The 27,735-nt window shown below is 34.5% G+C and overlaps 1 protein-coding gene across 1 annotated transcript in view; it reads left to right on the top strand.

Moving 5' to 3' along the window:
- EYS (eyes shut homolog) overlaps window positions 1-27,735 on the top strand; it is a 1,185,464-nt gene that overhangs the window by 290,046 nt on the left and 867,683 nt on the right. The window contains 1 exon segment of the mRNA XM_010967844.3: window positions 26,874-26,987. Within this exon segment, the coding sequence (XP_010966146.2) occupies window positions 26,874-26,987 (114 nt within the window).

Here is a 27,735-nt window from a genome sequence, read left to right as displayed (position 1 = left end):
GCCCTGAAAAGCAAATTCAGACTTGGAGACAGAGCTTGGGGAGAATCAGAACAGAGCAGCGTTATTGCTCTGCCAGGCAAAGCGGAGTCACAGCAGGCGAGTGCCTCAGAGACTGTGAGTCCATCTTTGGGTTGGGGTCTTGAGGTTTTACAGAAAAACTGGATGGAGCAGAAGAGTGATAACTATCAGGGGCAGTTTGGGGTGCTGTGTTCTTTCTTAATCTTGATAAGCCCATCTGGCATCATGGAGAACTTCTTAGGGTCTGTCCATTCTTCTGAGGTCATCAACCTGTGACTTTCTGTCTGGAAGACAGCTTCTGGGTTAAAGAATCAGTCATTCTCAGTAAAGGGACGTATAGGGAAGGCTGGAAGCTATTTTAGCAAAGCAATTGAGCAAGTAACCAAAAAGAAAAACAAGATGTGTCAAAATGAATCATCAAGTCAATAAAAATATATTTTTAAAAAGAATCAGCAAACAGGGAAGCCATTTTGTTAGTTATTATTTGTTAGTTATTAATAACAAAGTGTAGGTATTAACTATTTGTTAGTTATTAGTTGTTAGTTAGTTTGTTAGTCAGATTACTCTGTCAGGCTTGATCTGCTCACTGTCGGACTGTACCCTGCCTCATCTTCTTCAGAACCATTAGTGTGGTGACCCCTCTCCCAACCTCCTTGGACGAAATGTGAATGTTCCAGCGATCCTTGGGGAACAGAGTTTAAAGGCAGGGGATTTTCCATGACAACATTCTTAAATTCCCCCTTTTCCTCAAATCTCTAATGTTCCCCTTTCAAAAACCTCTTTTCTTTTGGTCATTTTACCTTAATTATAGGAGTTAAAATAGATCAATATACTGAGACAAAAGACAAGTCCAAGATTTCTCTGCCTTCCTCTGTTCTCTGTCATCATCCAAATGATATCTTTTTACCTGCATCAAAATAACACTATGGTTACTAACACTGAAGAATTCATGGTTGTTGGGAAACACTCTGAGGAAGGAAATAAGATGAGTGGAAAGATGAGAGAAAAATATAAGTAAATTTAAAGTAAATTATCCTAAAATATATTTCTCACAACATACTTAAATTTAATTCTCTGTAGATTTCTATTCTCTCTCAGGCTGTCAATTAGAAATATAATTTGAGTCACATATATAATTCATTTTTTTTTTCTATTTTTTCTACTCTATTCTATTCTATTTTCTATTAAAATGTTAAAAAGTAAATAAAGTTAGTATTAGTTTATTTAACCCAATATATTGAAAACATTATTTTATGTATAATCAATATTAAAATATTATTAAAATGATCTTTTTTTCTAGTTAGTCTTTGAAATCTGTTGTGCATTTTATATTTACAGGGCATCTTAGTTTGGATGCTAATGTCTCATTAGAATTGCTTAATCTGTATTTGCATTTTGTAAAATTTAAGTTTGGAAATATAGATTTGTATACATCACATTGTCTAAACATATTTAAAAAATGGTTAAGTAAAAATGGATCAGTTCTTAAATTTAACTTAATTTAAATGAAGTGAAATAAAAAATCACCTTCCTCTTCCACTAGCCACGTTTCAAGTTCTCAACAGCCACAAGTGACTAGTGGCAACCATGCTGAGCATCACTTCCATGAATATTTCTATTAAATAAAGTGCATTTCCGATAAGAAACCAAATTCCTTGACTGCAGATCAATTTAATACACTACCAACTGACCACTCTAAATATCAAATTCACTGATTTTCTTTGCAATTAGTTTTTACTTACAAGAGCAAAAAATACCTCCATTTGCCTCTTCAGTTATTTATAATCTATACACATTACCCTCCTTTACATGCATTATACAAACAACATGATTACTGGTTTGGATTTTTAACCAGTCCACACTTGGGAATTTATTCATATATATATAAATATCATCAGTGGCAGAGGTCAATTTATTAGTCACACTCCCTTAACCTGCAATTTGTTTTTGAGGCATCATTTAAAAAGCATTTTCTTTCCTGGCAGTCTTGCTTTGTATCTGCGTCTTCTAATTTGATTTTGTGCTCTATAGCTTTCTCAACAATTGAGCTGTAGGGAAAATATCTTAAATTGAGAAAGATTGTTTAACACATAAATTTTTATTTAATTTTTACTCATATTTCTATCTAGTTTCTGTTCTCATTTTTGGATTTGTTTACCATAAATGATGAAATAACAGTATGGGATAAAATTTGAAGCAAAAATCAAGTGATTGCTGACAAATAAATATGTGGGACTGCTTGAATACAATAAGGCTGTTTAGATTCTAAAACTTAAATTAAGGAATCATCTTACAGGAACATACTGCACAAAACAACCACTGGGCTGCAAATAATAGAACAGAGAAAGTCAGTTATGGCTCAGTAATGCCACTTCCCCAATCAGTTAGAAATCAACAAAAGTGCCTTGTTTACAGGAAGTCTGATAGCATAACATTCTGACAGTTTTTTCATCTGTGAATATTAAGCATTTCTTGTTTAATTCTGTGGAAAAGTACAATTGGAATCATTGGAGGGAGAAACTGATTCATTGTTTTCCCAGAAACATTAAAATTAACTCAAAACATTTTAAAATTAGTTTGAAGTTTTTCTCTTCCAAATACAGAATGACGGGTTTTGAAACCTTCTGTAAACACTTTAAATTTAAGGTGAAATTAAAGAACTGAAAACAATGGCTGTGATTGTTGTGAATGTTGGAAAAAAACGTGTTTATAAGAAATTGTTATCTATGTGACATTAATCTAGAAAAGAACGCAGTCTCATTTATGAGAAAGCTTTTATTCAACAAGCCTCTTCTCTAGTAGAACCTCCCTGTTATTTTAATTTTAGAGTTTGACAAGTAATTAAGAAAGTTAAGTTGTAATTCTATTTGAAATTTTCAAAAACAAATTTCTTCTATACACCTAATTTATTTGACAATTTCATGGGTTTATATTAGCTACTCTTACATTTTTCTCTTTGTACCATGCATTTTATTATAAACCTAGAACTTTTTCTTCTGTACATGTTTGGCTTAGCTTGTTAAATCAGAGTACTAATGCAACAAGAAGTATAGATTTGAACATTTTATTTCCCACTTGTCTCCCTTTTTTTAATGATGATAGACTGAGGCCTTAATTGAAGTGGTTGTCTTAGAAATGCAACCCTTCACTAAAAATGCGGACGTTACATGAGAAGGGCATTTTGCAGAAGCTACCATCACACATAGTCATCAGTGACCCATAGGTTTGTTCACACCCAGACTCAGAGTTAACTAATCTTGGTGTTACTGGTGCTTGAGATGCTCCAGAGAAGTTGTGTGAAACTCTGCTCCGTGCTTGGCATCCTTTATGTTGATAGATGATTGTGGATGACGTGTATCCCCACTGATCATTGTGGTTTCATCTCTCCATCTACCGCAGGTTAGTCCTCTGTCTTCTAAGACCCTGGTTTTCTGACTTCTGATTTCCAGATTTAGTTGTACTGCCTGGATTGGAGCTGAGCCCCAAAGAGCAGTCTGAGTATCTGGGAGGTGCCTCTTGGATTTGGAAACCCATTTCTAGTAGTTAGTTTCAATAAACACCTGTTCATTCAAGTGCAGCCAGCAGCTATCTCTCGTCTGAAACTGTCCTATTTCTCCCCAGGTCCTTGTTATCAGAAATACTCAGCAAAGCTCTTAGCCAGACCACACTCCAAGGGTGACTACAAACAGGTTAGCCATTCACTTTAACATTGGAGAGGGTAAATCACACAAACTTTGGACTCAGACAAACTCAAATTGAATCATAATTTCATTGTCTTCTAGGTATATAAACTTGAGCAAGTAAACTAGTTCTCTGAGTCTCAATTCTCCATCACAAATTTGTGATGATAATAGCTATTCCAAACTTGTTTTGTGGTACAGAGAGAGAATACAGATGAAGCAATTAGAGTGATGCGTCACACATTGTAAAGATTCAATTAATGGCAGATGATGTTATTATTACTACCATCTGTAAAAAGAAATCATTTTCTATAGGAAAAAAAGTGATGTAATCTGTCCTCTTGTGAGGTGTTTTTTAAGTTTGTACGTATAAGTTCTATGTAAGTTTATATGTAATATCAGAACCGTTTCACTTTAGCAGTTTTGCATGGTTTCTTTTACATAGAGTGTATCAGAAAACACAGAGTATTTTTAAAATTTGGTACTTAATGTTGGAAATAATACTAATAAATTAGCCATACTACATTAGAAATATGCTATCTGTACCTATTACCATGTAAGAATATATGTGACCTGTGCATACTCAATTATTGCAGAAATAAATTATTTGACTATGGTGAGACATAGGTAATTTTGACTGAGATTGTCCATTTTTCATTATTAGTCAATCCACTTATATGAGAAAAGCAAAATAGTACCTTATAATTTGGTACTTTCAAAAGATAACAGAATTATAATATAAACATATTTGAGTCTTTTCTTTAATTTTAAGTAACAAGAAAAAATAAGGTTCTTAAAATGTCACTGTAAAAATCTCATGTGTCTCTGAATTTATTTCAAATTTTTATAGACATTTTTCTCTGGAGAATTTAATTTGCACAGATAACAGTTATGACTTACTATCCCTACTTTTAAAATTGTCCCACAAAAATAAAATGTGCTTGTAACAACTGCTGACATTATGTAGTTGTCACTTGGACTGGAAAGTAAATTTGTTTCCTCAAATCCAACTTGATTTACTGTTTTAATGTTTGATTTTCTTTTCTGTGAGGTAAAAACTGCAGTAGACACTGATGAATGTGCTTCCAAGCCCTGTAAAAAGTGAAGTGTGGCTTTCACTATAGCTGCCTGTCAGATAAATAATCAGATATTTATATATTTTAGGACTATCAAATGAATTTTCATTTCAGATAAATTTTTCAGTTCACTAGAGGTTAGACCACCTGTGTTAACAATTCTCCAAGAATTGATATGATTCTCCTTATGAATAATAGACTCTAAAAATCTCAGATTTTACCTCACCATGTATTTTCTAGGTATATATCACAGATCCAGCAACTAAGGTTCTATACAGGTGGTGTCGTAAGAAACTTTCAAATTAAAACAAAGACTTACATGAAAATATTCAGAAAACGCATCTGGTACAGCTAAAAGCAGAATCTTCCAAGTTCATCTAAACATTAATTAATCTGAAATTTCTTAGAGATTATTAATAAAATATTTATTTCTCTTTTTCTCATACACAATTTTAGTAAAGCTAAGACTATAAAAATGCAAAAATTATTAACTAATTTTTTTTATTGAATTGTTTGAAAGGTAACTAAATATATAAGAAAACAACTTTATAGTGTGCCGATCTTCCAAATAATATTTATTGCTTTCAAAATGTGAAGTTTTTTTTTTAATTATTAAGCTGTTGGTGATACTGAAATTATTTAGTACTTGAGAATGCATGTAGGCAGGGTTTTGCTAAATGATACAATCACTGAACTGCAGAGTGAGTAGATAATGAAGCTCTTGGTTGTCAACAAACTCACCCAAACTCCTGGTGGGATACAGAGTGTAAAAGAGACAAGAACGTTTAAAACAGTGACTAAGAACTCATGTTTGCAACTTCCAATTCCTCCTACAGATACACTGAAGATAACAAGAAGACTGGGTGAGAAACCATAACATGAAATGAAAATTATATACATTTTATTAGGCAGTGATTTTTAGTATAATTATACACAGTGACTACTTGCATAACATGTGATTTCAATACCACTTGTTCCTCCATAAGAAACGATGGAAACTCTTAGCCAATGTGTCTTAGTTATTAGATTAACTCATCTGAATATTTCTTTTGTTTTTATGTGCATTGAGGTCCCACCATCATCTCTGGGGAAGCACATGTCAGTCTCCCTGGGATATTTTTCTCTTGAAATAAAAATGTATCTTTGCCTGGCCTGGCAGTCAATCACATTCCTAAAAGTATCTTAAGTACAGCCTTCTCCAATAGCTCCTTAGTCCTACAAAGCCACTTCTGTCTCAGCACTGTTCACTTCTCTGCTCTGATCTGACACTCTCTTTGCCGTTGGTACTCTGCTTTTCTCCAGTTTTGCGCTTCCCTCCTCATTGCTACTTTAGGAATGATATCAGAATCTCTGCTCCTGGTGAGAAGTGTATGTTCCTGGTTGAAATATAACCTGAGAATGGATATCACAATGCAACCTCTGTAAAATTGCTAAACATCTCCTTTGAATTAACCACTAAGAGATGTCTGTATTTAATAACATTTTGTCACATAGTTTCTCCAAGGTCCCATCAAAGCCTTGAGTAGACTTGGACATGGTCAGGTAGCACCAAGGACAGCGCCATGTGAACTTCACTCAGGAAGGTCATTTTTGAGATGCAATACAGGCGAAAATAAACAAGTTAGCGCTACACTTGCCATGGTCCTGAGACCACCTGAAAGAAAAAAGGAGCTGAAGAAAAGAATAATTGCAGAAATCAGGACCAATTCTTGCTTGCCATGAAATCAACATATTGTAGTCTCAAAGGGAACTGTATTTTTCTCATATTGTTTGTTTTTCAGAGTTTGAGAAGGAGCCTAAAACTTTATTTTCATTTTTATTATTAAAATACATTAAATTATATAAAATAAATACATATCTTAATAAATTATTAAAAAGATGAACAAGATAACATACCCTTATAATGCCCACCCATTTAGAAGAATTGAAATTTACCAGATAGCCCAAAAGTCCCACCAATCTCAATGTGAACCCCTCCCTCACTATGAAATAACTTCTCTCCTCACTTTTGCAGAGTCACCTGCTTGCTTTATTTCACATTTTATCATTCAAGTGTGGATTCCTAGATGCCATTGTTGTGCCCATTTTTAAAATGTGTTTTCAAATATCTGGCAAAATTCAATTTCTTTATTACTTCTTCCTGAAATTGCCAATTCACATTCAGCATTGAATTTCATACTTAACATCTGCTGCATAATACCTGTATGTCTTTTTTTTCTATATTAAAATCCTAGTCTCAAGAACACAAGAGATAAAAACATCAGAATTTCTCATTATTACTCTTTTCCTTTACCCACAGTATAAACATAAAATAACAACAAAAATACCAATAAAATCATGATCACCATGATTGGATAGTTTAATTTTTGTTCTTGAACTTTCTTTATTCCCCTCTAATTTTATGAACTATATCTTTATATTCTGGGACTATTGGTGATACATACAGTGCACCTTCCTTTTTATCCTTCATTTAGTTTATTCCTATGAGTAAATACGTGTTTGGTGCTTCCCACCTACTCTTAGGTAGATGTCTCCAGCTCTTTTGGTTGTCTAAAGCTGCGGCTCTAGGAGATTCCTCAGGGAGGGTCCTGGATGACTAATCCTTTCATTCTTGTGTATTAATAATTATAGATCTTTGCCTTTTATACTTGAAAGTACATTTTGCTTGGTATAAAATAGTCTTCCCACATTTTCTCTCTTTAATATTGTACATTTTCTTAAGTATTTAGATATTTAATTTATGTCTAGCATAATGTTGCTATTGCAAAAATTCTGATGCTAATCTATTTCCATGGTAAATCACTGTCTGCTTTTTTAGCCCCTCCATGTCCAGAAGGCACTTTTTCCCTTAAAGTGCAGTAATTTTACTGGAACATGTCTTGGTATTGGTAGTTATGTGTACATATTCTGTGATTTTTCCATGTAGTTTCAAGCAGTTTCTTTTTAAGTAAAGTTTTCATTGTTTTCCTTAATTTTGTTTTCTACTTAAGGGAATCTTTAATTTACACATTGAGTTTTCTCTGCCTAGTTTCAATATTTTTCTGTTTCTCTCAAATCCTTTGTATCCATTTCTTAATTTCCTTTTCATTTCATTTTTCCATCTTGTAATTGCCTATGTAATTATCTGCTGTGTTCATTCTTTGTTTTATTCTTTTAGGAAATGTTTTCTTTAAGTGATTCTTTCCTGATCTCTGTGACATCATTACTGAGTTTTTCTAATTTGTTTATATTTTGTTCGCTCATAGATTATGTTATTTTCTTAATGGCTTTAGCTCATTTTGAAATAATACATTGCAAATTTGATCTGATTATTTGCTTTCATTTTCTGTAATGATACTACATTTCTTTCCCTTTTCGTGTAGTAACTTTGTAATGGAGTTAACTTTGACACATTCTTTTTTGTTCATTTTCAAGTGTTAATAGTCTTTTAGGATATTTTGAAAGATGAGTGATTAAGGGCACTTTCCTCACTTCTCAGTGTTCTCTCTTTGTTTTTGTACATGTATCATTCTAGCTTGTGAAGTCTTGCCTGCTGAAATGTACCAGCTCTGCCCTCCTCTCCCAAGTATGTCTCATCTTCTCCTTCCTTCAACTGCACCATTTCTATTCCACTTGGAACAGTTTCTCCCCTGCGTGGGGCTCTGTTCAGGAAGAGAGATGTGGCAACTCACTCTTGTGAGTCTCTCAAGACATTTGACGGTTCTTCCTTTGTCCTCACCCGTTCTGGGAACAGATAAACCCTTCAAAGCTGCACTGTTTTCAAGTTGGCTTTTGTGTTCTCCAGTGAATACATGAGAACTATTTGGAAATTATCTTCTCAAGATCCATAAGGTGTCCTATTACTTCCCTTGGTTATCACTTGAACATATGCATCTGACACATAGTTCTTAGTTTTTAATGGATATTTTAAACAATTGTTATTGGTAGCTGGGCATGTGTATGTATGTATGTGTGTGTATGTGTGTGTGTGTGTGTGTGTGTGTATGTGTGCACGTGTTCATGGGGATACTGTGTCACCAGATTTTGTTGTAAATGCTGTTCATGAGTTTTTGATTTCATTATCTAGTTGTTCTGTTTGATTTAAGTGGGGATTCAGAGACCATCACGACACTATAATTGTTTTTCCTGTATCCCATTCCTAATGCAGAATAATCCTATTCGGAGGGATCTTTGTGTATTTTTAACTTTGTAGCCATATTCTAAACAAGTCTTCTGATATTAAATAGCTTGAAAATAAAAGTTCCCATTAAAAGTTTATATATTAATAACTCTTGATTTCTGGAGTGACTTTGCAATTTTTAAAAATTCTTTTATGTAAACATTTTTTTCTTTCTACATTATATATTTATACATTTTCAGCCAGTGATAAGGACCTTATATATTTAGCCATCATCCCTTATATGTACATTCTTTTCATGTGACTTTGATAAAAACATTCTTATAAGGAAAAAAACTAAAACCATGTGTCCAACAGAGATAAATAAAAACCTTCCATGATAAATCACTTGCTGCTTTGGGTTTTTTGCCCCTACATGCCCAAAACGTGCTTTTTCCCTTAAAGTGCAGTAATTTTACTAGAGTAGGTCTTGATATTGATCATTTTGTCTATACAGCCATTTGACAATAAAAATGATAACCAATATACTATAATATATATGTATATGAGTTTTCTCAGGGAATGGGTGCAGATTAGAAGAGAAAAAGGACCCACGACAAAAACTGAGGCTTGTTAATATTTAAGATGTGAGTTTAAAAGGGGGGTGCTACATCAGGAGACACATAAAATAAAGGTAAAAAACAGTGAGAACTCTAGCAAAGAGAAGAGTTCACTTAAAAGAGGAGACAATTATACACTAACAAATGCAACCTCAAGGTTATATAGGATGGGGCCTCCAAGATGACAAACTGGATTTATCTTTAATGATGTAACATTACCGAAGAGCAATTTCTGGAGACAGAGGGGTTAAAGTTGCTTGTTGTGTGACTGCAATTGAGCAGAAATGAGGAAATGGGTGTAGATAAATTTTTTAAGTAGCTTGGCAGAAAAGAGTGAGAGAGGAAAAAAATTCAAAGATGAAGGACAATGGAGATTTTCTGCTTCATTTTGCTTTCTTTTTAGGCAGGATATTTTAAGATGCTGATGAGGAAAAACAGTAAAAAGGGGAATTTTGAAGATTCCAGAGATGAGAGGAGAGATAATGGAAGAAGTTCCCCCAAAACTGTAGGGAAAGGGTAACAATGACAAGATACTACTTCCCTTAGGGACAAAAAATATACATATGTGAAAAATACAGGAAGAAATGCGGTTAAACATGGGAGTAAAAGTCTTGAATCTGATGAAGTTCTCTTATGACTGCTGTTTGCTCTGTGTGGTAAAAAGTTAAGTCTTCTCTTGAAAGAGTATAATGTTAGCAAGATTAGAAGTTAGAGGGGTGTAGAGAAATTTAATTAATTAATTAATTAATTAATTGTTTCTGACCTCAGTGTGTCTCTTTTTGCTGTTGTTGTTCATTTTTTTTTTTGAGGGGGTAATTAGGTTTATTTGTTTGTTTGTTTGTTTATTAATGAAAGTACTGGGGATTGAACCCAGGACATGCACTCTACCACTGAGCTGTATCCTCCCACCCTGAGAAATTTTAAAGTATACTCTGGTATCTAAAATGAGTTCACGAACAGCATCAGAATTTTATAGATACTGGAGAGCATGGTTTATTAGCAGAGTTTAAATTTAGCACCAACAAATTAGATTATTGTATTCATTCAAAGCAATGATTACCAACATTTTTTTTTCACATCAGAGTACACACAAAAATTGGTAACATCTTATGACACTTGACATATACAAATAAGGCTTCTTAAAGTCAGAGTTAGCTGGCCTGCTATGTGTGATTATTCTGGAAATTGCCATCTGGCCTTAAGCTAAAGGGGTAATTATCTACACCCAGCCAGAACCTACGTATTGGTACACTGACACACAGTTGGGAAGTTCTGGCCAAACTTTTCTTCCCTGGTGAATGTCGTTTACAAAAACCCAGCAAGATAATTGAAATATTTGCAAGAGGGTGGTTTCATGGAATGAAAGAAAAAAGGTAAAAAGGCCACACTAAAAGTGTAGTGGGAGAAACTGAGAATGGGCAACAAGGGTAGGTGATGGACATTGCACGTGATTAACAATATATCAGCAGAACATCTGCATTATCATTTGAGAGATGGAGCCCTGTGATGGGGAGGACAATATTCATGGCTTAGCCACCACGGGAATGTGCAGCTAATGTGAATGGGATATGAAGGTCATTGGAAAACAGAACATTAAGGAAATGGGGCGTACACTGAGAGGAGGGTGGTCCAAATGGATGTTGGCATTATCCAAGGTGACAGAATGAGGATTGAAAAATGAAGACTTCTCATGCAATTAACTCTTCAGTAAACTGGAAAAGTTTCTAAGAGGTTAAGAAAAGGTAGCGATAGGGTGCAGAACGACAGTGTTCCTAATTAACATTAAGCTTAACAATACGACGGCTTTTACATAAATTAAACTAATGGCCAGGAAGTAGAAGTGAGGATTTCACCTTCACACAGTTAACTTCCTAGCATGTGGCAGAATTAATAGCTGCCTCTTTCAGAGGGATCTGCCTTACTGAAATTGTGATTACATTATTGACAGGTTATGTATTAATGCCATAACATTCAACACAAGATATTAAAAGCATCAAAAGCAGGTAGTGACATCAAATTTAAAAAGTAAATAAAACACCATCATTTTGAGAGAGCAGAGTCTTCTTGTTACCAAATGTGGATGGACTGCTGGCTGCTCACTGCTCTTTAAATCAGCAAGTGAAAGAAGCAATGTTAATAGAAAGGAAAATTGCTTTTAATAAGAACGCTGGTAATCTGGGGAGATGGTGGGTTTAGCATCCCCCAAAATATATCTCTGAAGATTCTGCTCAACCCTGAATGTTTTTAAAGGGAAGTGAGGAGTAATCTCAGTTGATCACTGAGATAAGGTAGTCAGAGTCCTTGCCATCCCCCACTGCCTATAAGCCTGTCAATTCCTTGTGAATTTTCCTAAGATGTTACGTTGTTCACACAGTTTGTTCATGAGATGACTGAAGGGGAAGCTAGGGAAGAGGCCTGCTCATCTGTTAATTATTTATTCTCCGTTCCTACTTCTTTGATCTGCAGAAAATGACCAACAACGTAGGTGAGATATTGTGTGATCAAAAGACTTGAAAGATGTGCTGAGGCTGGAGATGAGTAGGGTGTTGGGGTGCTTTAAGGTTTAAGGCTAGTTTAAGTTTAAGGTTAGTTACAATATAGTTTTGCCAAACTGACAAGAAAAGGAGTTTCCTGCTGGGGCGGTTTCCTGCAGACAGCTGCTTACCTGGTGGCGGTTACAGCATCTGTAAGATAACCCAGGAAAGTTCATCAGACAGTGAGTCCGCTGTTGTTCTAATCATCAGCTGCTTAAGCCTGCTCTTCTGTGACTCAGGGAGGCCTGGGAGGCTTCAGCTTTTCTGTAAACCGGAGGCAGGGGTTGGGGGTGTTGCCCACAGGGTCCCACTAAATTTCATTCTCTCTGCCATAGGACCCTTCTACCGTTAATCTGTCCATGTATTTGGGCACGTTTCCTGCCATAGGAATGCTCTAATGGTGCTATTCCTCAGAAATATCTTTACTCCTCCTAGTAATCAATTTTGCTAGTTAATTCTTTATACTATATCTTCTCTTTTAAGTTATGAATGTGGTTGCTGTCTCCTGTCTGGACACTAATTAATCCAAATCAGCAGTCATTTATTTCTGGTTACAAAGTATTCATACATTTTAAAGCACATTTTTTGCTTTTCTCCACATTTTACCATTTTTAAAGCCAGGGAATGCCCAACAATTGATGTATTTATCAATCTGTGGCATCTTAGATCTCATTAAATGTGCTGATTTTTTTCCACTTCAATCTCTGTCCTGGACACCAACTGGTCAGAGACTATAAAAGTTCAGAAGGAACACCCTGTCCTTGGTTTAGACATGCGCATTTTAATCCCGATTTTAAAAACAGTTTGCTGGGGGACTTTGTTTTAGTCTAGAACTTTGTTTCCTACTGAATTCTTTATGTACATATCTCTCTGTCCCTTTTTGGTTATACTTCACTTTCTCTTATTGTCTGATTCTTTTCCTTCCTTGACCCTAATACAACAGACACAGATCATTAGGATTAGTGATAATGGAAGTAGATCGCTTCATTCTTGGAAAATGCATTGCCACTTTCTTCCTAACAAGGCCAATTTCGTAAATGACTTAAAAGTATAATTAGGAAATAGATCACTAACTTTCTGTACTATGTCCGTTCAAGAATAAGAATTCAACATGTGAAATACAACTTATTGTATTTAATGATCATTCCCTTTCACTCTTCCAACATGGTTAAAAAGACATTGCATAGCCCGTCTTACAACTGCTGCATGTGGAGCATCTCATTAGGATCCTCACCGGGCTCCGTGTAACTCTGTGAATAAATGCTTTCACTGCAGAGATTAGTATATGATTAGCAAGGTCTACTAAGAAAGGGACTGATTTGAAAGCATAAAATCTAACCAATTTAGATAGTTTCCCTGATGAATTCAAGCTTGAATCAATTTGTACTCAGACTTTTGAATGTGTTGTAATTTTGACTGAAAACTGAAACAAGATTATTTCTGTAAATCTAATATCTCCTTCTCCAAGTGCTCACTGATGTAAAGTCTACTGTAGCATGAAATAGGGCTGTTGTACTTTTCCTCTCGACTCTGATGGCATGCCTAATAAACTCCTACTTCATTATACACAGGAAGGATTCATTTCTAAGATCGAGCATTATAGGAAAATGGGTTTCCATATTGTTATTACTGTTAGGAAATCTGCAAGTGTATAATTACCAGGAGTGATCTTGTCATTATCAATTGTTCATGACCTCAAAACTGTGGCTCAAAACTGTGGAAGATACAATCAGAGATAATTTCTAACACTTATGTGGCTCACAGCTTTAAGAAACTTACACCAACTTGGTATAATTTCACCAACTCCATCTTAATTCTACCAAAAATATTTATGTTTGGACACTGAAAAATATTAACATTTAATTAAGAAATAGATTATTTAATTAATTAACTATCCACTAATTATGCAGATCCTCTGAAGGATCAAGCATAAAAACACTTGGCATTAACCCAAGTTAAGATTCCATGGCTTTGAAAATGCCCCACCATCAACAATCAACAATGTCCTTAGCCACTTTAGTTTCTTGATTGTCATTGAATTCATTAAACTGAGACATTATAACAAAAACTAAAGATAGCCAATAAGTTTATTTGGCAACAATGCCATTAAATTGTATATATTTTGAAATATCCCAAAGAACAAATGCCATTGATGTGTATGGGTTTGGTCCTCATGGTGATGGTCATATTTGGGGGCAGGGATTCAGGGAATTAGGAAGAGTGGAGATTGAAAACTAACACGCGTGACTCATATTCTTCAGTATATTGTCAAAAATCTGAGTTTTCAAGGTCAATGGCCAGTTCTAAAAGTTTCCTAGAGAAATGTGACAACACTAGAAGAGTCACTACAAATCTGATTTTGTGTATTTTTAAGTATTTGCTTTCTCAAATAAACGACCTTTAAATAAGTATATCCTGTGATTTAATTTTCAAGACAAAAAAAACAGTTTAATCAGCATCAGAGTTTATAATCTGTGAAGCAAATATTTTCAGTTAACCAAAAGTATCACAGTTGTGAGTGGATTTTCAATTAATGAGAGTTCCTCTGTCAAGCTTATATTGTCACTCCAAATGTTTCATACGCATCTGTTAGTTTCCACCTGTTTTATAAACTCACACTGCCCATCATGTTATTAAATGCCTGCAGGCTCAGCATGTCTAGGCTCTTAGTTAAGAAGAAATAGATCAAGGACTTCCTAGGGATTTATTCACAGAAGGAATTAAGTGTCAATTCACCCTGCCGCTTCCATGCCCCATGTCTGGACTTTGTGGTCGAGTCTATATACGGACATCAAAATTAAGTAGCAGCCTTCCTACCTAATCTCACCATGCAGGGCCATCCTGCCCATCCATCCCCTTTGTCTAAGATATTATGTATTCACTTCTCAACTTTCAGTTCAAGGCCTTAATACTCATTTCTTTTTCCCAATTTATCACCATAGAATCTACAATAGTCCAAAACTCTATCTGTAATACTGCGCAAGTGTAACCCCAAGAAGGGGAAAAGCCCCAGTTCTTGTCTTACCTGAAAGGGAAGAATTCAGAGGGGGAGACCAAAGCACTGTGTAAATATAGAGTTTATTAGCAGAGCAAAAGTGCACCTCCAAGGGCTGAAGGCGGGCGGATCCAAGAGAGGAAAAGCAATGACTCTCCTAGTCCCTGCTTCTTTTGTGTGGTTGCCTAGGGGCTGTCTTAAGCTAATTTGACAGTTGACTTCATTTGAATGGCACATGTAGGTTGTATAACGTTTTCCTCATTGTGCATGTCCCTCCCCACAATGCACACAGAAAGGCCCATGGTGGGGGCCTAAACCACAATGCTAATTACATTGTAATGAGCACTGGGTCATGTCAGGTCAAGTCCTTCTGTCTCATATGGAGTTGCAGCTAGATGCCTCTCTCTGGTTTCTTTCTTGGCACTCATTTAGAGAAGCCCCTTATCCTGAGGGCAGGTATACTGTTATCTTCTAGATTGTTCCCTCCCCTCTCCACTCCCCTTGCCCAGTGCCCTGACCTGTCTAACTGCCTAACAGAAGGAAAAGGGGGAAAGCATATTTCTGATATTACAGATACACAGGTCGCCGTTAAACAAGTTGAGTCTGTCAGTGTTTGAACCAAGAAATAGTGTTCTTTCACGTCTGAGTTTGAATCAATGTGTAATAATGGCACAGCCATCCCACAAAGAACCAACATATTAAATTGATTAATAATGATATTTAGAAGGACATAGCCTAGTATGAGACACCCAAATGGGTATATCCAGTCAACAGATCAGCATACTTAGTTCTGCCCCTAACTAGATAGTTAGGGGACAATAATCAACTCTCCTGCCAATTGCATTAGCTCCACCTAAATTAAGAACTTTGAACCAAAGGCTATTTCCCTCATCTCAGGAAATTCATTGCACCATTTGTGGGGAGGAATATTGGGAGGTGCCAGGAGGCCAAGAGTTTTAAGGCAAAGTTCCTCTAAATGGAAACTGGGAGCAGAAGAAGAGACATTTCCTGTAACTGTAGGTTTCTACCTCATTTGAATCATCATTAATGGAAGTACTGATTTCCTCCCAGGTCCTTAGATCAGGCTTCGTGGCCATAACTCTGATCTGGACTGTAAATGAAGTAGCTGGAATCCCGACTTGATTTGAAATTAAAGGACCATCTCCTCCAACTTTCTTGGCCATACTCTACTCCAATACCCCCACGGAAGCAGTCCCAAGTGCCTCATCTCCCTCTTTTCTACCTAAGAGGAAACCTAACACACCAGGCTGTACAGTGAAATCTTTATAATAAATATAGACTTTTTTTTTACATTGTTATTAACCGTACACAAAGCCAAATACACCTAAAGAGGAATTTGATCAAAACAAATTCAGCAGGATAAACAGACTGATAATGACTAGATTAATAGTGCTAGCATCAATAAGCTTTTCTGAGGATTAAAAGTCTTTTACGTATAATTTTAGAAAAGTAAATTATAAAATATGTGAATTCAGATCTTTTCATTCTAACTTTTTCCTTTTTTATATATTATCATGTGGTTATATCCCTATGTAATATTTATGTAGTAATAATGGACACTTCCTTCCAAGAATTTATTAACTCACTTAAAATATTTAATGTGGTATCATTTTGTACCAAGTTCTGTTTTGCTGATAGGGAAGAAGTTAATGACAGGACAGTTCTTGCTCTTTGGTAGCTAACTTTCCACTGGGGGAAAAAAAAAAACAGATCAACAAAAATAAGAAATATACAAGAACACACAGACCTCTGTGTGCGTGTGTATGTACAATAATTCCTATGCAGCAAGATAAAATGGGGCAATGTGAGAGAGTGACTGGATAGCCAAGATAAACTTCTTTGAGAAGATTCCATTTTTATTGAAATCTAAATAAGGAGTTATCCCAGGGAGGCCATTCTAGGTTTTGAGGGCTGCTAGTACAAAACCAGGTAACAATGAGTTTGGCGTGTTAGGAACGTGAAGAAATCCAATATATCTGGAAACCAAGTAAACAAGAAAGAAGTGGTGTGGGCTGGGGGCTGAGAAGTTGTCAGGGGCCACATCAAGTAAGGCAAGGAGTTTGGATTGTATTTGAAGTACTGCCAGACACTATCATACTGGTTTTATATGCTGTGATTATATATATATATATATATATTTTAATCACTCTGAGTGTGATGTAAACTATAGGAGAGTGAGGGTTAGAACAAGGAAACCAGTTAAAATATTGCTTTTATTTGGCGAGAGAAATAATTATGACAGACTTGGATGCTAGTAATTGAGAGAAATACAGACTTGGGATATTTTTATAGGTAAACTTGCCAGGACTTGCTGATAAATCTAATGTTGGTAAGGAGGAATAAATAACTCTTAGGCTTTATAACTTGTAAATAAGGAAGAATAAAGGGTAGAGTTGCTTAGAGAGAGTTTCGTTTTGCCTATGTTGAATTTGTGATGCCTACTATGTATCCAAGTGGTGTTACCAACTGATGTTTAATTATTTATTTAGCCCTGGAAGAGTTAGGTGTTCATTCCAGGTAGGAACGGAAATTTGGACTTGGGGGTCTTTGTCATGTGAAGGTAGTGGTATAGTTGATGTTTTCTATAAATCAATGGATTCTTTCAGTGACATGAGCTCACAGTAGGCAGGGAAAAAAATGGATAGTTGAATGAAAGAATGAGTAAATAAAAGATGATAACATTAAAATATTATGAAAACAAATATATTTATACATATATGTGTGTGCGTGTGTGAGACTGGGACATTATGCTGTACACCAGAAACTGACACATTGTAACTAACTATACGTCAACAAAATTTTTTTTTAATAAAAAAAAAAAAGATGGTAGCACCAACCAATGGACAGAAGACAGGAAAGAATTTCAGGAGCTAGGCAAACCACAAAAGCAATTAAGACTAGGAGGGAACAGAAGAGACAGAGTACAAAAAGGCTGTTTGGGATAGTGTGTGTGAAACAGGATTCTGATTATTAGGATTGCTTCTTGGTCACTGGTTCATTCCTCCTTTATGGCTGCCATGAAGAGAAACCCTGCACAGTCTGGTTTAGCCCAGAGGGAGGAAGTAATTGGAGAAATCTGGCTGAAGAGAATATCATCAAGAAACAGATTTAAAAAACTAGCTAAACATTGAAAAGGGAAAGTTATTTGAAACTCTGTGTGTTTTAGCCAGTATTGAAATCCAGACCTGGAAGTATATTAGGAAGAAAAATAAAAATTCTTAGAAATAAGCATCTAAAATTATTTTAAAATATGATATAGAATGCTTCACTATTTGTATTCTATGAATTCAAAAACTAAAAGGATGCATGCCTACTAGGTTATTGAATGCATTCAAGCTGGTTATACTTAATAATTTATTTGTCAAACAAGAAGAGACTTTACTCCAGCTCACTGAATCAAATTAGAAATCTCATTTAAATTCCATCTACATTTTGACAATGAAAGCTCTAAAATCATAGGCATGCACACCTTAAATGTGGCTATTGTTGTCAAATCACGCGGAACACAATCAGAAATGGAAAACAGTTTATCATAAGTCCCCTTTCTGACAATCTTTAAATTATTCATTACATCACTTGGAATTTTAGTGTTTTGTTGATGATTTGTCATAAACAGGATCGGAAATGATGATGTGTCCTTTAGAGATAAAATACCATCACCATTTATGTGTATTCAGTCACTGTTAATTTTTTATTCATTTAACAATAATTTTTTAAGCACCAATCTGTGCCAGAGATGACAGAATGGATACTTCCTTTTTTTTTTTTTTTCTTTTCAAAAGCCTACATTTTTTAAGTAAAAGACAGATATACAAGCAATCCTGCAGAGGAAGGTGTACATGCTATAAAGGTGGAAGTAACTGCCATTACCTGAAAAGAACAGGCTTCCTGAAATGACTTTTGATCAAGGTTTTGAAAAGAACCAGGCAAACTGCAGGCATTTAAAAAGTTGTTAATGCTTGGAGCAGAGGATGCATGAGAAAAGGACTGGAGACATACCACCAGGAGGGAAGTCAACCACAGATTTTCATATTTCTGGGGGCTTTTCACTTTATCCTCTAAGTCTGTACCTCTTGGGTTAGAGCTCTATACCCTGGGGAATGCATGGAAGGCTTAATGAGCAGCATTCAGAACTCAGTGTCACAAGTATAACTGGAGCTACACCTTGGACTGTCTAGTTGCCATAGAAATTTATACCTATCATGATATTAATGAACTGTACCTTAAGAAGGATAAAACATGGTGTAAAATTCAAGATTTGCATAATTTAAAGATTAAAGTGTCAAATTTGGAAAAAAATAAAACAACAAAATGCCTTACTTGTAGGTGTCTTGTCAGACCCTCCTGATGTCTGAGAGTATAAATTCCCTCTTTTCATCAGTTAAAACTATTTAATAGATGAGTTTCAAAATACGCATGAGAGGTGGGGAATCAGTTGAAAGCTGAAACTGTAGGACATTTCATGAAACTTTTCTTTTAGAAATACAAGTTTGCAGCCAGAAGCATTCAGTTTGATTAGAGGAAGCTGGGATCAGACAACTCAGAGGCATATTTAGGGACGATGACCTGGGGGAGGATGGGGTGATGTATTCACTTAGGGTGGAGAGGAGACTTGTGTTATTCAAACTTCACCAGAGAGTGAGAAGAGAATCATATTAAGAATATATAATGATATTTTAAACAATATTATGGTTACCAGGGAAAGAGGATGGGAAGGGATAAATTTGGGAGTTTAAGATTTACAAGTGGTAACTACTATATATAAAAAGCAAGTTTCTTCTGTCTAGTACAGGGAACTATATTCAAAATCTTGTAATAACCTTTAATGAAAAGGAATATGAAAATGAGTATATGTATAAAAATACATGCATGACTGGCACATGTTGTGGTACACCAGAAATTGACACATTGTAACTGACTATATATATTTCAATATAGGAAAGAAAGACTATATATTGATATTTTATCATTTCCTCCCACTCTTTGGGAACCCCAGGACTGTAGGAAACTTCACCAAGTGTCTTATCAGTCACAAGAATTTAATAAGACCAAGAAGACAGCCTTGAGGTTTGCCTCAGTTTGACTGAAGTTTAGACTAGCTTCACCTGCCTTCCTGCCTCTCTTCTCACTCTGTTTCTTTATAGAATCTAAGTGACCTAAACACAGAGGTCCCTCTCCATTTTCTTGGGGCATTTACTTCAGACAAACTTCTAAGTGTAAATTCTTCCCCTTCCCCTTTGAAGGCATCTTTTTAAAAGCCTCTTGCCAATTCTACAGCAGCAGGCTGTCTCTTTCAAGGACCTGAGAACCAGCCCCTTGTAATGCAGTCACCCCACCTCGCAGTTTCTGTGGAGGGAGTAGGAGTCTAGCTTTGGCAGTCACCTTGATCCAACACCACCTCACAACTTGAAGACTGGGAAGGTTTCTGTTTCTTTAGCAAACATATAACCTATGATCACAGGCCCTAGCTTTGAAAATCTCACCTGTTGTTACAGTGGAGTCAAGCTCAGACCTAGTTCTGGCCTCTCTCCTCTATTACAATAACCTCAGATGAAGTCTGTCTTGCTTGTTTAACTTTAGCGAAACTTTTGCTTTGACAACAGCTCCTCAATTTCTAGAAAAGTGCATCACCCTTCCCTGAATACTTGTGTGAACTCCATTCTTTGCTGGAGCATGGGCTTTTTATTTTGGAGTGAAAGAAACATACCACCTGCCCTAGTATATACTAGTCAGTATAATCTAAAACATATTTCCTGTCTGTATTTATCAAAAGTTAGACTGGAGGAAAAAATTGCCGTATAATGATCTAAATATACCTGTGCATCAATATTCCATAATACATTTCTAAATGTAGTTAAGAAGAAAACGTACTAAATTCCTATAGAATTGTTTTTACTGTTTTGAATTTTGATGTGCATAAAACAGATTATATTGATGGAAAGTTTAAGAAACAGCCATATGAAATTTATCTTGTGTCATCTGTAAGAGTGTCTCAGAATAGTTACCCACATCCTTTCTAAGAGGACCTTCTAGTGACATTTCTTTCTGGCTTTAGTTTGAGACTTGCAAATATTAACCATTATATATACAAATAGATAAAAAAACAAATTCTTTCTGTATAAAACAGAGAACTATATTCAATATCTTGTAATAGCCTTTAATGAAAAAGACTATGAAAATGAATATATGTGTATGTGCATGACTGGGACAGTATGCTGTAAACCAGAAATTGACACAATGTAACTGATTATACTTCAATTAAAAAAAATTCCTTCTCTTGAGTCAATAATGCCTCGTTATGTAATGAACACTACAATGCTTTTCTTCTGTACTGCCTGCTAGAATTATTAGGCTCGAGTTAGTAGACCAACAGAAATCTTTAAGATATAACGTTTTTAAGCTTATTCTTGAATTCATGTTATAAACCCACTACATTTTTTTCCTCACCCTTTGACTTTAAGACTGAGTTCCTGAATTGTTCTTCACTTGTTCTCAAATCTTCCCCAGGACAGACCTGGCTAGTGTGCACAGATGAGTGAGTCGATGGCAAAATGGATTAACTGTTTGGAGTGATTATAGGAAACCACGACTGGTTTGCCTCAGTTTTTGGGGTGACCCTTGATAAGGCTCCTTCACTGAGACTTTAGGGACCCAAAATCCTTAGCAGGAGACACTACAACAGGCATCGTTTGGACAGAGAGATCGAGAACAGGAGATAGGGGAACATCACATGCCATTTGGTAATCAAATGTATTATTCTACAGGCATGAATCACCAGAAGTAGATGGGCTGAGTCTGTGAATGAGAGATCCCATTAAAATGAAGGCAGTTATAAAGAGCAGATAAATCTGACAGCAGGTTGTCTGGTGTTAAATTACAGCTCATCACTTACCAGAGGAGGGGGCTGAGCAAGTTGTGTAACCTCTATTCACCCAGCCCTCTCATCGCTGAAGGTAAAAACAGTACCTGCCTAACCAGGTTGCTGTAGGGCTCACAGAAGTGAGAAGAGGCGACAGTAAACACTGGCAAACTGTGACCCAGCTGGTTTGATCTGGAGGTAGATACATAAACCACACATAAAAATAGGTAATTTTAGAGAACTTCAAGCTTTTTTATCCTGAAAATCCCTTGTATCTAAAATAATAGCAAGACAGAGATGCCCAGAAACTCAGTAAAATGTTTTTCACAGTTAAAGAAAGCAATCTATCTTTTTTTTTTTCCCTCATAAAATGGAAATCATGCTCTGTTCCGGCATCTAAGCTATTGTAGTCATAACTGAGTGGAATAAAAATGCCACCTTCAGGCTCTCCAACAGTTCAGTGGCTTTATTTTTATTTTGCAAGAAATTTATAAGGCTATTTTATAATTCATCTGCTGTTAATTTTTCCTAAAAGAGTTCTTTACATTTATTTACTTCTCTCTTGCTAAATCCGTAGTTCTGTTGTTATATGATTCTTAGATTTTGTAGAAAACCACTATTATCTTATTATTATCTTATTCAAATATCTTATTACATAAGAGGCACTGATTATAAATTAACTAAAATATAGTGAAATGGGTTTATTTGAATTAACTATAAAATCTGCTTTACATAATTGAATACTTCATAGAATGTTATATAAATCACAGAAAGCTTTTAATATAGCACAATAGAAAGCTGAAGTTTAAAGGTAACTTATTTGATTATAAAGTTAAGAACCACAGATCTAGTTTACCTAATGATAGTCACAAAACTAGTCATTTTTATGAACTGCAGCCTAATCTTGTATACTCATTCCTTTCAGTTCAAGCACCTCATAAGAGATGAGATATTTTCACAAAATGTTGTTAAAACTGTTACAATATTTAAAAATCAAACAAACGAAAACCCAAATTGAGTATTAAATGTGGTAAATGAAACCAAAAGAACTTCCAATAAAATCAGTGGATTCTCAGCACAATCTTTCCCCTCAGCTTTGCTAAAGAAATTAACATTTTTACATAGTTCCTTATTTTATTTCTTCTGTTATTGCCTTTCTTTGCTCATACAAATATTTTATTTGTTCTTTTGTTTTGTAATTTAATTACAGATTTTATTGACTCTTTATTATAAAGATGAATCTTCTTTTAATTCATTCCCTGATTCACCTTTCCTCTCCAACTTTCTCTTAATAGTATTTTTAGTTCTAAGTAATACCTTTAAGCTTCCATATTTTAATCAAATTCAGATACCTAACTTTTATTAAATTAAGGATATAGTGCCTTATTCTTCTCTTTCCAAATTAGCCCTTTTCACCTCCAAAATTGTGTTTACATTGTCGTTATTTCAGCACATTAATGTAAGTATAATTAAGCCACCTAAGCTTGATTAAGAGTTAAGTTGAAAAACTGAAAACAAGTCACTAGCATTCACTTTATTATGAATATGTAAACACTCTTCCTTGGAGAAGTGACGCCACAACAGCATTTCTTTTCTGACGTTCCACACATGATAATCCAAGTCCACTTGAGGGACGATATTTCTAGCATTGAGATCAAATATTTTATTTTATTTCACGTTGAATAAATTCTTCAAAAGGTCAACTTAAGTTTATTCAGACCATCACCTTCTTTGTACATTTTTAAGTGTATGCTCAAATTTTTCATTGACTTCTTCCTTCGTATTTAAAGAAGTTAATTTCTCTGTAAGTTTTACAAATATAGCTGCACATCCACTTTATATGAGGAATGGATACACAAAACTATCTTTGAAAAAAGAATTTCTTCAGCATTCGCTGATTTCATGTTCTCATTTAGACAGTGATGTTTCCCAACCATTATATTATTAATTATCATGTGATATTTAATGAATTCCTGAATTAAAGAAATGGTTTCATATACTACTTCTCTTTTTTTCCTTATCACCCTGGTTTATCAGGAGTGTACCTTAAAGTAATTTCATGAGAATGTTTGAGTAGGGGGGACATTTTTATTATTTTTATTACTTTAAATGATTTTGTTTTTCCTTTAGAAACATTAAACATTTTCTTTCTATTCTTGATGTTATGAAATTTTGTGGTAATGAAACCAGAATAGACTAGAGCTTTCATTCACATATATGTATTTTAGGCTCCTAAATTCATGTCTCATAAACTGTAGCGTAAATCTCAATTATCTGATGTTGCTTCTATCCATTTCTCCCCTCTCCCTGTACATCCTTTGAATGATGGCATACTTAAATTGGTTTTGCATATGACTTTATTTTTCTTTCAGATTTTCCTTCACTATGGTTTTGCAAGAGATTTGTAGAGACACACTCTATTTCATTACACATGTAATATATTTTATTTCCACAAAAATACTCTTAATACTAAACTGTACTTTTAATTTTCTTTAAATATATATTTATTGAAGTATCATCAGTTTACAATGTTGTGTCAATTTCTGGTGTACAGCATAATGCTTCAGTCATATAGGAACATACATATATTCATTTTGTTATTCTTCAACAGAAGTTACTACAAGATATTGAATATAGTTACCTATGCTATATAATATAAACTTGTTTGTATCAGTTTTCAGTTATATTAGTTAGTATCTGCAAATCTCAAACTCCCAATTTAACCCTTCCCACCCCATTTTCCACCCTGGTAACCAAAAGTCTGTTTTCATTGTCTGTGAGTCAGTTTCTGTTTTATAAATAAATTCATTTGTCTTTTTTTTTTCTTTTTAGATTCTACATATAAGTGATATCATACAATATTCTTCTTTCTCTTTCTGGCTTACTTCACTTAGAATTACAATCTTCAGTTCCACTCATGTTGCTGCAAATGGCATTATTTCATTATTTTTTAAGGCTGAGTAGTATTCCATTGAATAAATACACCACAACTTCTTTATACAGTCTTCTGTCAATATATATATAAAATACCTACTTGGATTATTTTACTGTATTTTCATAGCATAATGGAGATAGATATATTTGGTGTTGAATGAATATTTTGCTTTTGTAAATGAACCAGTTTTTTTTAGATTTATTACCCTAAGTACATTATACTTATGTTTAAAACTTGCAATATTTCTTTTTTACACCACATCCATTCTGTTACCATAGTAGCTCCTACAGTGACCCTTAATATAGTATATTCCTTATTTTGATAAAGAGCTGCTCATGTTTTAAAATATGTAAATATTTGTGTGTGTGTGTGTGTTTTGCTTTAGGAGGAAGTTCTAATAATAGACAGACCTTTGTTTTCTGAGATTGGAAAAAGTAACGAAACTCTCAATACTTCCCTCATATGCAAGCAAGTACTATCAAACTGCCATCCTTACAATCAAAATGTTGCCCAATATACAACTTCCAAAAGCTATGCCTATTTCTACTCCTGTGTGAATGATGAAAAATAAAAGTACTGCCTAACCTTTAGGTATTGAAAAAGTCAAATTTGTTTTGAAAACCATGAATTTAACAGCTACTTTTTTCCTATTAAATCTGAGACTGTTTTTATGTGGTTAACCTTCTTAATAATCTTCATGAAATATATAGCCACTTATAAAAGCTTAGTGTACTATTTACCATGAACAAAAACTCAAAATAATTTAAAATTGTATGACAGCAAAAATCAAGTCTTCAGGAGAAATGAATTTTGGTATCTCCCCAACTACAAGGTTTTCAATGTGCCTTTTTTCTCACAAAGTTGATCCATAAGACAAATTACAAAATAAATATTTTTGAAGTATAAACAAAGTTTTCATTTATTATTAATTCTAAATTCATTGCTTATTAATTAATAAAATTAAATTCAATTTTAATTTTCACTTTTTCTTCAGTTTAACTTGACATTCTAATGTCATATTTTCACTAAATATTTTATTTTGCAGTGATAGTAGTAATATAAATAGATTTTCTACTTAGTTGCATGTGCTTTTTCCCATTTAGACATATATTACATTAATTTTTCTCCAGCCCAATTCATTTCAACTTATTGGATTAAAAATAACTTTTAATAGTACTAGGAAGATTTCTATTCATCTAATTTTTAAATACAATGTGTTATGTGTCAATGTCAATATTATATTCTTGTTAAAAATTGTCAAAAATCTAGTTGTCATAAGCCTTAATAATCAATTCAGTGTTAGTTTAAGCTCTTTTTTTTTTAAACTCTTTGCAAATTAACAAACAATCCAAGTGATATAATATGAAAAGTCGATTTTAGGGACATAAATTCTTGGTGGAGCATTAATGGAACATCTGCACTGCAGAACTAGTTAAAAGGAAATGTTAAGACTATTTAGCAGACATTTCTGTTTTCCTTTCTTTCCATATAGGCTTGCTTTGTGAAATTAGTAGGAAGAAATGTGATTCATCACCTTGCCTGCAGAGCACTACATCTACAGAACTCAGGGATCAGTTTAAATTTGTCTATCCCCCTGGCTCTATTGCTAAGCACCATTTGACAACTGTGCCCTGAAAAGAACATTTAGCCCTGGGGGACTTACATCAGGATGTCGTTGGTTCACGAGTATTTCCTTTAAATTTCCCTTAGCCTAACATTCAATTTTCATTCCAATAACTTAAAATATCTATTTCACCTCTAGACTCCAAATCAGAAGATAAATTAGTTCACATCTAAACAGTCTTTGCCTACCAGCTCAGAGATTTGCCTGCATTTAGTAATTTCAAGAGAAGTTGCTACAGTTTGTAGTAAGGTGAAATCAGTGGATTCTGACATTAATATATGTGGCATTCTTATCTGATGAGTTCAATCTCAGCTATCACCCTAAATGGATTAAAATATTTGGGCCAATTTAAGAATTATAACTGGACACCTGCTTATCTTATTAAAGCTTTAATTCATTTAATTAGTTTTCAAAGGGACAAGATATGAAATAGATGTAGATGAATAGGCTTCACATCCCTGCAGGAAGGGAGCCACCTGCATTGACCAAGCTGGTAATTATTTCTGCCAATGCATGGTTCCATTGAAAGGCAATGGTCACCGAGGGAGAAGGAAAAAAGCAACCATAATTAACTTTAAAAAGCATTTCTGTCTCTTGTCTGATCTCATTTCAGTCTCTCAACAAGATTATTGGTCCTCCATTTTCTTAGAGTCAGCCTGTAAAGTGACCAACCAATTATCCCTTAGGCAGAAGCCAGAGTGAACTGAGCTTTGTTTATACATCTACTAAAACAGTCAAGTTTCTTATTTTTCTCTTAGAAAGGCCATCGATACAACCAAATGGTAAAATACAAAGTAGGTAAGGGATACATAACAAGCCTATCATGTTATAGTTGATATATTTCTTCCTATCATTCAATTTCTCATGAAATTGTCAAGGTTTTCTCTTTTTTTTTTTTCTTTCTAAACTAATCACTCATTTAATTTTTGAATGTAGTTATATTTTGCTTAACATATAGTAAGCCAGTAACAGATACTTTCTATTTGGTTTCAACCTTGATGATGCTTTTTTAGCTTCAGCTAAGGAATTACATTTTTTTTCAAAAGCTAAATAAATGTATATTTTGCCTTATAAAATACATGCTTTGATAAATTGTTGTGCAAACTGGTATGTAGAAAGTCAATTTTTGTATTCTTCCTTGAACTTCAGTATCTTTTCCTAAGCCACAGAATTTAAAAATTGTGTTATTCAGTGTTCTCCAGAGAAACAGGACCAATGGGAGTTACATCAATCTATATCTGTTTTGCTATATCTATCTATCTATCTATTTATCATGG

This window comes from Camelus bactrianus, chromosome 8, assembly GCF_048773025.1.
Source record: "Camelus bactrianus isolate YW-2024 breed Bactrian camel chromosome 8, ASM4877302v1, whole genome shotgun sequence".
Lineage (NCBI taxonomy): Eukaryota > Metazoa > Chordata > Mammalia > Artiodactyla > Camelidae > Camelus > Camelus bactrianus.
Note: the sequence above shows the minus strand (reverse complement) of the source record. Positions and strands in the feature narration are given on the sequence as shown.